Source organism: Gymnogyps californianus, chromosome 4, assembly GCF_018139145.2.
Source record: "Gymnogyps californianus isolate 813 chromosome 4, ASM1813914v2, whole genome shotgun sequence".
NCBI lineage: Eukaryota > Metazoa > Chordata > Aves > Accipitriformes > Cathartidae > Gymnogyps > Gymnogyps californianus.
This window is the reverse complement of record NC_059474.1, coordinates 1965057-1979340: the sequence shown is the minus strand read 5'-3', so window position 1 is coordinate 1979340 and position 14284 is coordinate 1965057. Positions and strand designations below refer to the sequence as shown.

At 42.7% G+C, this 14284-nt stretch overlaps 1 protein-coding gene across 1 annotated transcript in view; it reads right to left on the bottom strand.

Annotated features, from left to right (window-relative positions):
• Positions 1 to 4073: 4073 nt before the first annotated feature.
• The window catches only part of ALMS1 (ALMS1 centrosome and basal body associated protein), a 76949-nt gene continuing 66738 nt past the window's right edge, over positions 4074 to 14284 (bottom strand). The window contains exons 19-20 of the mRNA XM_050895477.1: positions 11893 to 11992; positions 4074 to 4697 (exon numbers count right to left, since the gene is read on the bottom strand). Coding sequence (XP_050751434.1) covers positions 4653 to 4697; positions 11893 to 11992 — 145 coding nt within the window. The 3' untranslated portion in view covers positions 4074 to 4652. The remainder of the gene's footprint in view (positions 4698 to 11892; positions 11993 to 14284) is intronic.

Here is a 14284-nt window from a genome sequence, read left to right as displayed (position 1 = left end):
TTAGGGTATTGTTTCAGGAAAAGTGAGTTATAAACCAGGATGCTCTCATGGATAAGCGGAAGCGATTAGCTTACCTGCTTTTGCACAGGGCAAATCTCTTTCTTCAGTCTCCTCCTCTTCCAAGTCATTCAGTTGTGTTCTCCTACAGGCACAACCACTAACGAATTTATCACCGACAGAGGCAGACAGCAGAAGTCCTTCTGGGAAGCAGTCCTCCAGGAGCCAACCACTCTGGACCAGGCTGTATCTAGACAGATGTAGAGTAACATGACTATATTCTGTGGGGAACTTCCTTTTCCAAGGAAGTCACACACTTCAACTTTTCTTTTACATCACCCTTGCAATTTGTTTCCATGGCGATCCTTCCAGTTACCAGCAACATCGCGTCCCAAACAACATCCACTCAAGCTCCTCACGCGTTGCCCCATCGCTGCCTGATGCGGCAGACCTCTAACTTCAGACTGGTTCTCCATAGAAAAGACTCCAAAAAACATCCACCAAGAACCAAAGGCTTACCACGTTATTATAAAAGGTCCATCAGGATGGAATACAAAAGGTAGAACTAGTGGAAATGATCATTAAAGAGGAAGGGGAAGGTGTTCCCGAAGGGCAAACGAGCCCCTTACTTTAAAATAAGGAACCTTTCAAAGGATAAGGTGGCTTTTTTACACCTCTTTTCTCTGCTGTTTCCTTGCCTTGTCCACCCCACGCTTCCCACTTCAAGTTCAGTTTGTAGACAGTACATCTACAGGCAATCTGAAGCCGAAGACCAGTCACTGTATTCGTGTGATGATGAACAAGGTACCAACGAACAACGATCAAAGCTGCTTTCAGTTTCTAAAGACAACTCAACAGAAAACCGTGCTGCCCTTTCTCAGTTTTTGAGAGAGCAGCTACGATAGCTGGCCTTTTGGTGAGACTCAAACACGCATTTGGCGTCTGCACGATAATCATCGTGAAGGGTGGGAACAGCAAATGCTGATCAAAGAACATTTCTGATTAACTAATAACAAAAGCCTGCTCCTGTAGCATTGAAAAAAAAAAAAATAGTTCTGCCCTCTTTAAACTTCCAAAGATTTGCAGAACTTGCCCTAAAAGTCTTTGTGTAGCAGTGGATTAAGAAGAGATGACTCCACTCTGGAATCAACACAAGACAAGCATAATTTCCCGAGTTTTTGGAAAGAAGTTTTGTGTGTTGGAACCAATGACTCCAAATGTCAACAGCCTCCTTCCATAGAACTATAAACACTGGATGCTTTGCACCCAGCACAAGCTTCATCTGACCTGATGACAACAAGGAACGGCAGCGGAATGGGTGTGAGTCAGCTTCACTAGCATCCCTCGTGAAGAAATCAAGAGAAGGAGGGATGCCAACGCTGTTGGAGTACAGGGCTGAGGAGGAGACCTGCCTCCTTTCAACCTGGCCGCGCGGGACCTCATTTTCAGAAGTTCTGAGAAGCTGCAGCTCCTCCCGATTTCATCTGGAATTGCAGGTGCTCACTCCCCTGGGGAGAAAAGTCAAACAATCTCATCCCGCTCCTCTACAAAACTTTCTTTTTTCCCCTGCGCGCAAAGAGAATATTTGCTTTACAATATTTCAGAAAGCAGAGTGTGAACTCTTTGCGCGGCCCGAGACCAGCGTAAAACACCCAAGCACAATCTTCAGATCACACATTCTAATATATTAAAGCATGCCCAAACAGAAAATTTTTAACAGAGGCAAACACTTCTCCCTTAGCAAAGGAACAACTCTACAATATTATTACCAAATGAGGAATTACAGCTACTTGTTGCTAAATCTCTCAAGCTGCAACTCTAACAACTCACAGAACGACAGCGACTGTTAGATTACTTTGGTAGGTAGTGAACATTTTTAAGCAAGGTAAAGTACAAAAAAAAAAAACCTAAAAAATTTGCAGCAGCTCTTCCTTCGTTTTGAAAGGTTTTACAACACGTAGTTCTCTACTTAGATGAGGATGGGTACTTCAACCAGTTGAAATGGACCGCCTCTACCTTCCTTTGGTTTGCAGTGTGCTTGATTATTGGCCTCTATGCTTTTGTTAGGGAGCAACACACAGGCACCCTACGGACATTTAAATAAAAACAACCATGGGCTGTGTTGTCTGACTGTAAGAAGACTTCCAAGCATCCCCTGAGGCATCAGCAGAGCCCTTAAGCTCTCTTGTTTTTTCATCAGTTGAAAGCTGAAAAGCATATTGAAGCAGCTAACTGGCTTTAAATGAGCACTCAGTGAGGCAACATCTTGTCATGACCCCAACACAACTGAATTTCTTGTCGCAAGGAAAAAGTCTATTCATATGGATATCAGAGAATCGCCTGAGAAATCTCAGTACCGGCAAGTTTTAGCACCTTCTGCTTCAGCAACATACAAAGCTGCTTTCTAGCCCCAGAAAGAGCCCTATGGAAAGGCAAAGCAGCATCCTGCATCCACACTGATCCCAAGGACAAGATAGTGGAAGGAGCAAATAGGTAAAAACAGATTTTTGAAAAGTGGAAAGGTCTAAAGAGATAAGCCATTCTCCGAGCTGATTTATCACAGCCGTGTGATACCGTATTATTTTTAGCCTGCACTTTTAATTTCAGATTTCCGAGACCAGACCAGATATGGCCTTCCAACGTATTAGATCGTGGTTTCACGGTGGTTGGGTTTTTTGCATGCTATTCTGATAAGAAGAGTACATTCAGATTAATCATAAATCTTAGACCCGGATATATTCTCACACTTTCCTTCTGACTCTGGGGTAGGATGTAACAGCTGCTTTAACAGCACGTGGTACCACCAGCACAGGACACGGTTTGAAAAATACTACGCCAAATCTTTGTCTAGTGTAATTTAGTGTAGTTCTACTGACCTTCAAGGGAATCACATTATTTCCCATCATTTGAAGATCTGATTCATTACATCCCAGTGTGAACTCCAGGGGTAACTGGCAGAGCTGGACCGTGGCCACCGCTGGATGGCTTAGCCAAGGGGTGAAACAAGAAGTTCTATGAAATTCTTAGTGAACACAAGAGGTCAAAATCTCGGAGATGTGCCTCGCCCTCCGCAGAACCGGGTGTACCGTTACAGCTGTTCCTTGAACTCAATTGCTATGAACATCTGTCCTGGTTTTGGCTGGGATAGAGTTAATTTTCTTCTTAGTAGCTGGTACAGTGCTGTGTTTTGGATTTAGTGTGAAGATAACGTTCATAACACGCTGATGGTTTAGCTGTTGCTAAGTAGCGCTTATCTTAAGGATTTTTCAGTTTCCTGTGCTCCGCCAGCAAGCAGGTGTGCAAGAAGCTGGGAGGGAGCACGGCCAGGGCAGCTGGCCTGAACTAGCCAAAGGGATATTCCATACCATGGAACGTCATGCCCAGTATATAAACTGGGGGGAGTTGGCCGGGAGGGGTGGATCACTGCTCGGGCATCAGTCAGCGGGTGGTGAGCAATTGCATTGTGCATCACTTCTCTTTTCCTGGGTGTTATTTCTTTTTTTTGTTATATTTCTTTTCATTACAATTATTATTATTATTATATTATTATTATCCTTAGTAGCGTATTTTATTTTACTTTAGTTATTAAACTGTTCTTATCTCAACCCACGAGCTTTACTTTTTTTTTCCTCCTCCCCACTCCACTGGGAGGGGGAAGCGGCTGCGTGGTGCTTAGCTGCTGGCTGGGGTTAAACCACGACAACATCTTAAATACAGAAAATAGGAAACCACCCACTTAGTTTTCCTCAGATGTCTTTTCCTGTTTATACATCATATGAGCTCTATTGTGATAGGCAAATGAAACCGCGACTTCAGGCTTCTGTCACCAAGAACCACAATCTTTATATTTCATCTTTTGCCACTGCGATGCTAGTTAAGCGTACAACCAAGTATCCTGTCAGAACGCAAGCGCCTCATGAAGTGAAGGGGACTCTCCCAGGCAAGGCTTAAAAATTCCCAACCTCATAAAAAATTTCTCTGATTAGACTCTCCTGGTTCATATGGAAAGACAGCAAACCAAGCGAAAGGTCAGTGAAGTTACGACTCCTCCACTCTTTCAGTGCTAATAACGTCCAGTTTAAACAGCCATTACAGTTACCTTGTGAGTTCTTTAGCTCTGTGTTGGGTAGAGGAAAAGGTGATCACGGCCCGGTTTCTCTAGATGTTGCTCATACAGACAGCGAAGATACATTTCATGATTGCTGCAATAGTTACTACAAACTGATCTGATGTTATTTATTTAAGGGGTTTTTGCAGTACAAAACATTACAAGTAAGTTTTCTACATTGAGATAGGAAATAAAAAATAATTAAAAAAATCATTGTTACAAACAATTTAAAATAAATATATAAAACTGCTATTCCAATCAGGTAGTTATAAATACATTACGAACCAAGTCCTTCCAAACTATGTTTACTTTGGAAGCTCATAATATCACTACAAAAACCAGCCATATATTTTAAAACCTGTCATTCATATCAAATCATTGATTCTTAAATACGGCAAGATTATATTAGTACAAAAGTGACACAACTGAATACCACAAAACGTACACTGCACACGTATTGACTGCATCATCTTTTTCATATCACAATCTCCTTTATGCTGCACGTTTACTAAGCACAATACACCTTCGTTTGAACAGGAGATCTTTATCAGTTCCAAGGCACCTTCCTCCCTAAGACACGGTTGGTGATTTTCTGAAAGATAAAAACAAAGGAAGAGAGATGAGTATTATTCCTCTAAAAATTAAAAACGCTAAGCATGAAGATGTTGTTAATAACTTTTCTGAACAGAATATCAAGGGGTAACACAAAACTAAGAAATTGCTATTTACACCTTTTAGGACAGCTAAAGCAGCCTAGTTGTTTCTCACTCATTGGTATGAAAAACACCAGGATATCCCTGTGCTGGCTGCTGTGGAAATGGTCAGAAACAAGTCCAAAGAGTCAGAATACACCTTGACATTAGCTGACAGACTGTTTCCCTAAGTAACCATGATGCGTGACTCTTCCTTCACCTTCTGAATACAAACTTCTGGGAGTCGTGTTCCCCAGTTTGCGATACGTGTATGAAAGGACACAGGAAAACTAGAAGAGTTACAGACAAGAGCAACAAGCACAGTGGAAGATATAGAAAGTGTTTTCTACAATAAACAACCAAATAAATTAGGACTCTTCACTACCATGGGAGGGATGAGCCATGACTGAAGGGGGAGATGAAAGTCTATACAATCCTAAGCAGCCTGAAGCAGGCGAAAAGGTAATGTTATTTGCAGACTCTTCCAAACGTAATCTGGAGAGGCAGCGTATAAAACAACTGGTAATAGATTTTTAAAGAAACAAAACAAAAAAACAAAGTACTTTGTGTGAAGAGTCACAGTCTTGTGCAGTTAAACTGTGGAACTCTGCCCTGCGGTTCTGCGAACACCAGACTTTTACACTTCACAAAGCAAGTGGACAAATTCATGAAAGAAAAAAAACCCCTACCAATCTGAAGATGGCTTCAAAGCCCCTTGGACACAAAGCACACCAGACTGTTAGAGCATCTTTGAGAAGGACTGCTAACGCCGGCTCTGTTATGGTGTTCTTCCCCAGGCACCTGCTAGTGTGACCCGTTCTTATAGCGATGAGCAATCCAGATAATGAAACACCACATCATTCTGCTAGCTCAGCCGACAGATCACTGACGTTTTGAAGCATGGAATACATATTACGTAGCTTTACAGAAGTGTACGATAAAGTAAAAGCTTTGGGTAACTCATATGTTACTAACAGCAGTGGGACTGATACAGCCATTACCTGATGAGACCTTTCGCATCACAGAGATGAACGCAGCACGCAGCTCAGCTCTTTATACACACACATACAGAGTATGCAGAGAAGTCGTGGCAGCCCGGGGAAGTTCCCACTGACTGGAAAAGGGGAAACATAACCCCCATTTTTAAAAAGGGAAAAAAGGAAGACCCGGGGAACTACAGGCCAGTCAGTCTCACTTCTGTGCCTGGCAAGATCACGGAGCAGATCCTCCTGGAAACTATGTTAAGGCACATGGAAAATAAGGAGGTGATTGGTGACAGCCAACATGGCTTCACTAAGGGCAAATCACGCCTGACAAATTTGGTGGCCTTCTATGACGGCGTTACAGCGTTGGTGGACAAGGGAAGAGCAACGGACGTCATCTACGTCGACTTGTGCAAAGCATTTGACACTGTCCCACACGACATCCTTGTCTCTAAATTGGAGAGACGTGGATTTGATGGATGGCCCACTCGGTGGATAAGGAATCGGCTGGACGGTCGCACTCAGAGTTGCCATCAACAGCTCGATGTCCAAGTGGAGAGCAGTGACAAGTGGTGTTCCTCAGGGGTCGGTATGGGGACTGGTACTGTTTAACATCTTTGTCGGCGACACGGACAGTGGGATTGAGTGCACCCTCAGCAAGTTTGCCGAAGACACCAAGCTGTGTGGTGTGGTCGCCTTGGGGGTATTAGGGGATGAAAAACTGAATATGACCCAGCAATGTGCGCTTGCAGCCCAGAAAGCCAACTGTATCCTGGGCTGCATCCAAAGAAATGTGACCAGCAGGTCGAGGGAGGTGATTCTGCCCCTCTACTCTGCTCTCGTGAGACCCCTCCTGCAGTACTGCATTCACCTCTGGGGCCCCCAGCATAAGAAGGACAGGGACCTGTTGGAGCGAGTCCAGAGGAGGGCCATGAAGATGATCAGAGGGCTGGAGCACCTCTCCTATGAAGACAGGCTGAGAGAGTTGGGGTTGTTCAGCCTGGAGAAGAGAAGGCTCCAGGGACACCTTCTAGCAGCCTTCCAGTACCTAAAGGGGGCTACAAGAAAGCTGGAGAGGGACTTTTTACAGGGCATGTAGTGATAGGACAAGGGGTGATGGCTTTAAACTGAAAGAGGGGAGATTTAGATCAGATGTAAGGAAGACGTTCTTCACTGTGAGGGCGGTGAGGCACTGGAACAGGTTGCCCAGAGAGGCTGTGGATGCCCCATCCCTGGAAGTGTTCAAGGCCAGGCTGGACAGGGCTTTGAGCAACCTGGTCTAGTGGAAGGTGTTCCTGCCCATGGCAGGGGGGTTGGACTGGATGATCTTTGAAGGTCCCCTCCAACCCAAACCATTCTATGATATGTGTATACAGTATATACACATACTATATTATAGTGTATATACCAATACAGAATATACTCTGCTTACATACATATAAAAAGCAGCAAAGCTGCTGATATGAATCTCGGTGTGGAATCTGTCCCCAACACTTCACGAAGCCTCAGAAGGGCTCAAAATGCCTCACGCCACAAAACCTCTGACCAGTCCTTACAGCTCACAGGCCCTTTTGCAATCTAATAAGCAAACCCAGCTAGCAATTAGATGCTATCTCCCCTCTTTGCTCCACTTCCAGGAAGCGACTACAAAATAAAAACCCCCTAACATGTTGCTGACAGGAGGGAACATGTGGCCAAGGGGACGACAAACAAACATTAAACAAAAAATTACTGTAAAGCAGCAAGCAAAGTGCAATTCAGTTTCACACCTCTAGAAGCGTGTGCTTTTTCCTTTGGGGTAGTGACACCTTGTGGCCCCTATCTTGCATAGGCTCTAAAGGACATGTCCCATCCATAAATAAAATAGTGTTTAGTGTTCCTGAATACTAGTATCTTTTTTCTTTTTTAAGGGGTAGAGGGAAGTACATAAATTAATAACTTTGCTATCCCCTTTACAGAGGTTTCTCCCATGCTCCCTATTTACAAAAATGACTACATCTAATGGAAAAGCTTCAGTAACGGAACGAATTTGTATCTGATAAACTCATAAAATTCATTTTCACTTCACTGGGGTTGACAGAGTTCTGATTTATGCTGCCATCAGATCAGAAATCTGTCTCAACTATACAGTTTTCAAAATTAAGGGGCATGCACCATTCCCTTATCTGACTAGTATAATTTTATGCTCTATTTGACATGAAAAGTACAAAAGCAAAGGGATACTGGGACAGAACATCAGCCCAGACCCATGTGCATCCTGTGATAAAAATAACTTTGCTATCTTAATAAAGTATTTAACAATTTGAAAAATTAAGAATGCCTGTGCAACCCTCTCAGTTGCCTTCTAGCACAGGAATTTTGATAAGTTTCCAGTTATATATGAGCCCATACTGTTTCCTCCCAAGGATCCCATCCTCACTCAGTGCTACCAAAACTGTTATTTCATTCTCTCTTCACTTCCCACTGCACTGCCCCGCATTGCCACTGTGGCACATAAATGCCTGAAAACAAGCACTGACAGTCCTTACTTCTCAGGTGTCCTGTATGAATATTTTCACTTGTACTTTACAAAAGGTAAGCAAATTTTGTTCATATATATTCAGTAATTTGGGGCCTTATTTTGAGCCAAATAAACTCGGCTTCATCTCATCCCTCAACCCGGACACTAGCTTAAGATCATTATCCTTGGTTCCCTACAGCTAACAAAGAGTCACACACTGCCTCCAGAGAGCAGGGTGTCCCACATAGTAGCAGTTGTTGCTCACACTGGAAACATACAATTTTGTTTCTCCTCGGGATACATTTTAGAAGCTGGTGTTCATTGTTTTTTTGAAGTATTGACCCATAAATTATATCAATATGCAGTTATACCTAACATACCTCTAAATTCTGGTGTGAGGATTTCACTTGTAAGTGATACTTCAGCAAACAACACTTGTCCGTGTTGATGTACATAGAGGTATGAGTGCGTGTGCATGTTTAATTCATTCTTTCCTTTCCCAAATATGAATCACCCCTAACCTGTGAGCCCTCAATGCCCCATAGAAATGGCATGCACACTGTACTGCTAGCTAATCCCATCCTCAGAGCCAGCTGTACTGCTACTAGTGAGGTGTACGCCTAGTTTTACTTTTACATGTCTACTCCTTTGGTATCAGTGACAGAAACAGAAGCAACCAGCATCCCAGCGCCGTATTACATCATGGCTGAGATGTAAAAAACTTAGGATATAAGCACACTTCACTATTACAACAAAGTGTTCAGCCAGAGGTGCTGGGAGAGGAGAACAAGTGCTCAGACTCTCCTTCACTAAGCCAACCCATCTGGCAGTTTAAGACATCCCCGCCTGCCCAGCTGCTTCATTAGCGCTCCTCTGCCAGGTATTAACATTCGCACAGCAAAAAGTCAGCCAAGAAAATACGAGTGTAAGCCTCAGACACTCCACAACAGGATGCCTCAGCACACACTTTCACCAGCAGTTTAACCTACTAAGCTGCGCTCTGGAGTGGCTGAGGCATGAGTACATCCTTTCCCCATCAAGACGTCCAGTGCTAGCCTGTCAAAAGCCAAAGAGTGAAGGACAAAGAAGTTTCTTTAGGGACAGGTCATGCCACTAAGCACTGACTTGGGAGTCACAGAATGAGAGTACTATGCCCGGCTCCACCATTGACCCACACAAAAACATGAGCAGGGCACTTGACTCTCTCTGCCTCCCTCTCCTTTCCCAAACTTTGTCCAGATACGTGCCAAACAATCTTGGAAGGAACTGTCCCCTGCTAGGTTTGTATAAGGCACAACAGGACTCCTCTAGGTGACTGCAGTTAACGTCAGAGTCAGATCTATTCCAGAGTACTGATCTGCTGTTCTACATGAGCAGTTCACGAACTTGCCACTATGAGAGATACTCAGACCCCAGTTGGGGTACAGTGCTACAGATCATTTAAATGATAAAACCCTAGATTATGTATGTTTTTAGTCTAGCTTTTGTACCAGCCGTTTTCTTCTCCTAATACTCTGTGTCATCTTTGGAGTCATTCCACAAAACCTGTGGTTCTTTTTTTCATGCACAATCAGATCCACTTAGAAACTGATGCTCTCAGCAACACATAAACCAAATTCTAAACAAACCATTCACTGTATTTACAGCTACTCACTACAGCTATTCTGCATCATCAAGGAAGACAAAAAGATTACAATATTTACTGCAATGAATAATCATCCCTCTTCCAACGAAAACCACACTTACATACAAAACTTCTGATCTGACTCCCTCTCTGCTTCCAGCTGACTATGTTACTTCAAGTCAACGGCTGCCAGCATTCATTAACTCTTAAGACCTTACTGTTCCGGCATCTGAGATTCTCAGACTAGTGAAAAAAACATGTCCTGAATATACCCTGCAAAAGTATAGCATCAAATTCAAGTAATTCTAGTGGTAAATACCCACAATCAGATTAGGAAGGTATTCTGGATAATACACTGCATTACAAGCCCTGACTTTTAAAATCCAATTACTGCTGTTCCCAAGAAATAACTAACCCTATTATTCCAACTCTGGTAGGACAACTCAGCCAGGAAAGAGCTGCAATGCTAAAACTGAAATGCAAGCTTAAGATCCAGAGGAAAAAAAATCAGGTTTAATTTTTAACGCATGTCTTTAAACCACTGAGGCTCATAATTTATTTTAATAAATTTAAGGTAGTTTATTGCCTACTGCCAGAGTTCTCCAGAAGGCTACATTTTATCGTATGGGTTAGTTAAAGAGTGAGAAGGTAAGTCAGGTTATAACCTCAGTGTTTGTTGCAAACTCTTCTTTCTCATCTTTTAGTTCTTACTAAGTCTGAAGAGAAAGCTTAAGCATATGGATGCCTAGAACAGCTCAAAAAGTGATACACTGGTCAGTTCTGGAGATGCACTTCTCAGAGGGGACAAATGGGCATCCTCTGTTTTATAAGGACATTTATCACATCACTGTGTATAAATTGATACTGCTTATTACACAGAAACACTAGATAATTAGATGTGTGCACACGGGAGGGCATAGGGACAGAAGACTCTCTTCCTTGTTACTTATCATGCTTAACCCAGGTGAGTCTCTAGCACAGGGTTCTTCAATCTTTCTATTGCTAATTAAACCTCTGTTTAACAGACAGACACAAAGCACGTGTGACACAACTTGGACAGCCAGGGAGGAAGAGCGTTAGCAGCAGTTGTTAGCTGGGACAGAAGCAGCTCCCTGCACGGATCTCACTGCTTCATGGCAGAACGAGGCAGGATTCAGCAGAGTCCTAGAGTAACCCAGCAAAATGGGCCCCACTGTTTCCTTCTCCTGCTCACCAAAATCCTGGAGTCCTCACCCCACCTTTGCTCTGCTGCTGGTTGTGTGGTGAGGCCCCAGCACAGAAACTGTTCTTGAACTGCTGGATAAGTGTTTGTGGTTCAAAGTTAGTCGTACCCACACTTAGGGATGCTGCTTTATTCTACAGCTTGCCAGACAGAGGAGATCCTTGGCTGATCAGTGCCAGTGTGGTAAGACCACGCTATCAGCTGAACAAACACTTAATGGTGAAATCCACAGCCCCCAAAGTTAACAAATTAGCACCAGGACTGCCAGTTCTCCACCGGAGCAAAATGAAGAATGATGACTCCAGGCTTTGTTAACCATGGTTGCGAAGTTAGCTGTGAATTTTGTAAGCTAAATCCATCTACAGCAAGGGTACACGAGAGCAAAACCAGCAGCCTTCAGTTCAAAGAGCCTGTCCATGGAATATCTTCTTTAAATATGCTCCACGATCCCTCTGTTCTGCCCTCAAGGCTGCACAAGACCTTTTCTGTATGCTTTAATCAGGCTCGTGCTTCTTTGTCTTTTTTCCATACCCCATGTGTAGGTACTGGAAGGATTTCAGGTTAGACAGGGGGATTTTTTGTTCCATGTTTTGCTAAGCTTGACTGCTTTGACCCTAATTAAATGCTAATATATCCTAACCACCTCGAGGTTGCAAAATAATACCACAGAATTAACGTTTAGTAAATATTACTATAATGCTTGTGACCTCAAGAAAAAAAAAAATTCTAAAATGTTCCAGTATAAATACTTGACCAGAACACCTACCGTTTTGTAAAGCTGTGCTTTCAGGCGGTATGAGTTGTATTCCATTTTTCTCTTCTCTTCCTCTCGCTTCTTCTGCACCTCTGGCAGCTGCTCATAGATCCTTAAGTGTAAATACAGAAAGTCAAAAATAGTGACTTGGAAGGAAGGAACTTATTGATATAAAAAAACACCCCCATCCTCCGTTTTATCTTCACATTCTGTTAAAGGCTGCTGGCCAACAACATCATAGAAAAATTTATTTGGGGGTTTACTAGTGTCACACAGGGAAAATGTGGAATACATAGCAGTTGTGATACCGGAAATTCCCACATCCCATAATGCCTTTCTCTTACAAGCAGCACCTCCTAAAAGCAATATTTATAACCTTAAAATGACCATACAGCTGATATGATCACCCAGCTGCAAAAGGTAGAGCTTCAATATCTTCAGTACAGAATAGCCCCATTGCTTTTCTATACTGGTTATGCCGATTCCGAGTCACGTGTTTATCCATCAACAGCAATATCTTTATCACAAGAATAACCTGATTTAAGCTATTTAGGCATCTTTTCAAAATTTCAGTATTTTCAACATTCAACTATGTTGCCCTGTTTAGGTGACTGCTTTGTCTTCTCCAGTGCTGAGCTTCTCCCATACCAGAGCCAAAGAGCAAGGGATGCTTTGAACTGAATAGAAGGTGACTGGTGCTCAGTACAGTCAGTGCACGATTCTAGTCTGTTTTACATGCTACCAGCTAAAGGAAGGATCTCAGAGCTAGGATGGCAGTGTATTGCTCGCACTGCCTTCCCCAAATCTTCCTTTAAGATCACAAAGCTTTACTAATTTCATGACAGTGGTTGCCAAGAAATACGCAGCTTCAAAAACATTGCGGTTTATGGGAAGTGGAAATGAATGATGTCCAAAAATTTCAGTCCTGTAATATTTAAAGCAAGACAGATCTTACTTTCTTAACATGCTGATCTGATAATCAACAAATAGGAAAAAACCAAACTTGTTACAGATACAATACTGCATTCTACTCTTTCAGAGACTGCTTCATTCTTACATCAGTATAATATCTTTGCATAAATACTATTGGCACTTCAAAGATTTTTAAACACATCTATGCCTTCAACTCGTATTATCTGAAAGTACTTCAACACACTCCATGTTGAACACTGCAAATCAATACAGCCCACCAGCCAGGAGGGGCATCTTTGACAGTTGTCTTGGTACTAATTCCAGCAGGAAAATAAGTAAACCTTCGGACTGGCAAGAAAAGTGAGGGAGGCAAATGTGTATCAGTTTGCACCCATTTGCTCTTTAGTCAGTACAAGTTAGGTGTCACATGTATGTTTCAAAGGACACAAGGACGAGAAGATAGCTCCAAAACAAAGTAATAGGAAGGTGTACGATAACGCCTAAGTAAGTAGGCAGAATCAAGAAAGCAAGGAATCAAATCCAAATCTCAATTAGTACTGAATTTTATCTCCTGTCTACTTCACCAGCATCACCTAGGGAGACCCACACACATTTTTAGCTTCTACAGTCCCCCACACAAATATGTTTACCAGTCCATCACACTTCACAGTGGAATTCATAAGCAAGCAAATACACATCCAACACCAAAAAAAAGAAGAGGAAAAAAAAGAAAAAGCAACTGCACTCCTTCCAGTGACCTGCCTTCCTGTGCATCCCTATTTTCCTACTCCGTCTGCAGCTGCTCTTATTTTCTAAAAATGTCACTACTCACATTACCGCTACAGAAAAGAGGAAATAAATCACATTTTGATGTTTCTTTTACTCCTCTTATGCTTTGCTGCAAGGCAGCAGAGGGTGCTAGGTCTATGCACGCGTTACTGGATGGGGGGAGGGATACCTCCAAGATCTGGGGTTTTGCTTTACTACCATCTCACCATTCTCTAAAGGCTTTCACCATTCTAGGGCTCCCCTCAATCAAAGATCAAGATTTACCCTTGACAAATCATCCCACCATAAAGATGTTTAGAGTAAGAAGTGGGTAATGCAGAATTATAGGTAAATTCATTGAAAATTGTTTTCGTTACCTCTAGCTAATTTGCCATGAGAAATTCCATTCATACCCTCACAGAGAAAAAGAAGTTGTTTCTGCACTCATTATAGGTGTGGATTTCAAAAGAATGGTACAGAATAAATTACTTCTCAGCTCCAGCTGAGAGCCGGAGTATGACGGCAGCAAGAACAAAAAGAAGTCACCAAGTGTGACTGCCTGAAGCAGTTTCCATAGAAGTCCTGCTGACTTTGGTTATTATGAAATCAGAGTTTCTGAAAATACGTGAGTTCAGATACAATGATCATACAGTCCAAGTGACCTGAGCCCAAATCCTTCTACTTCGGCTAAAACATGTGGAGATGCATTCCCTGGGGAACTGGC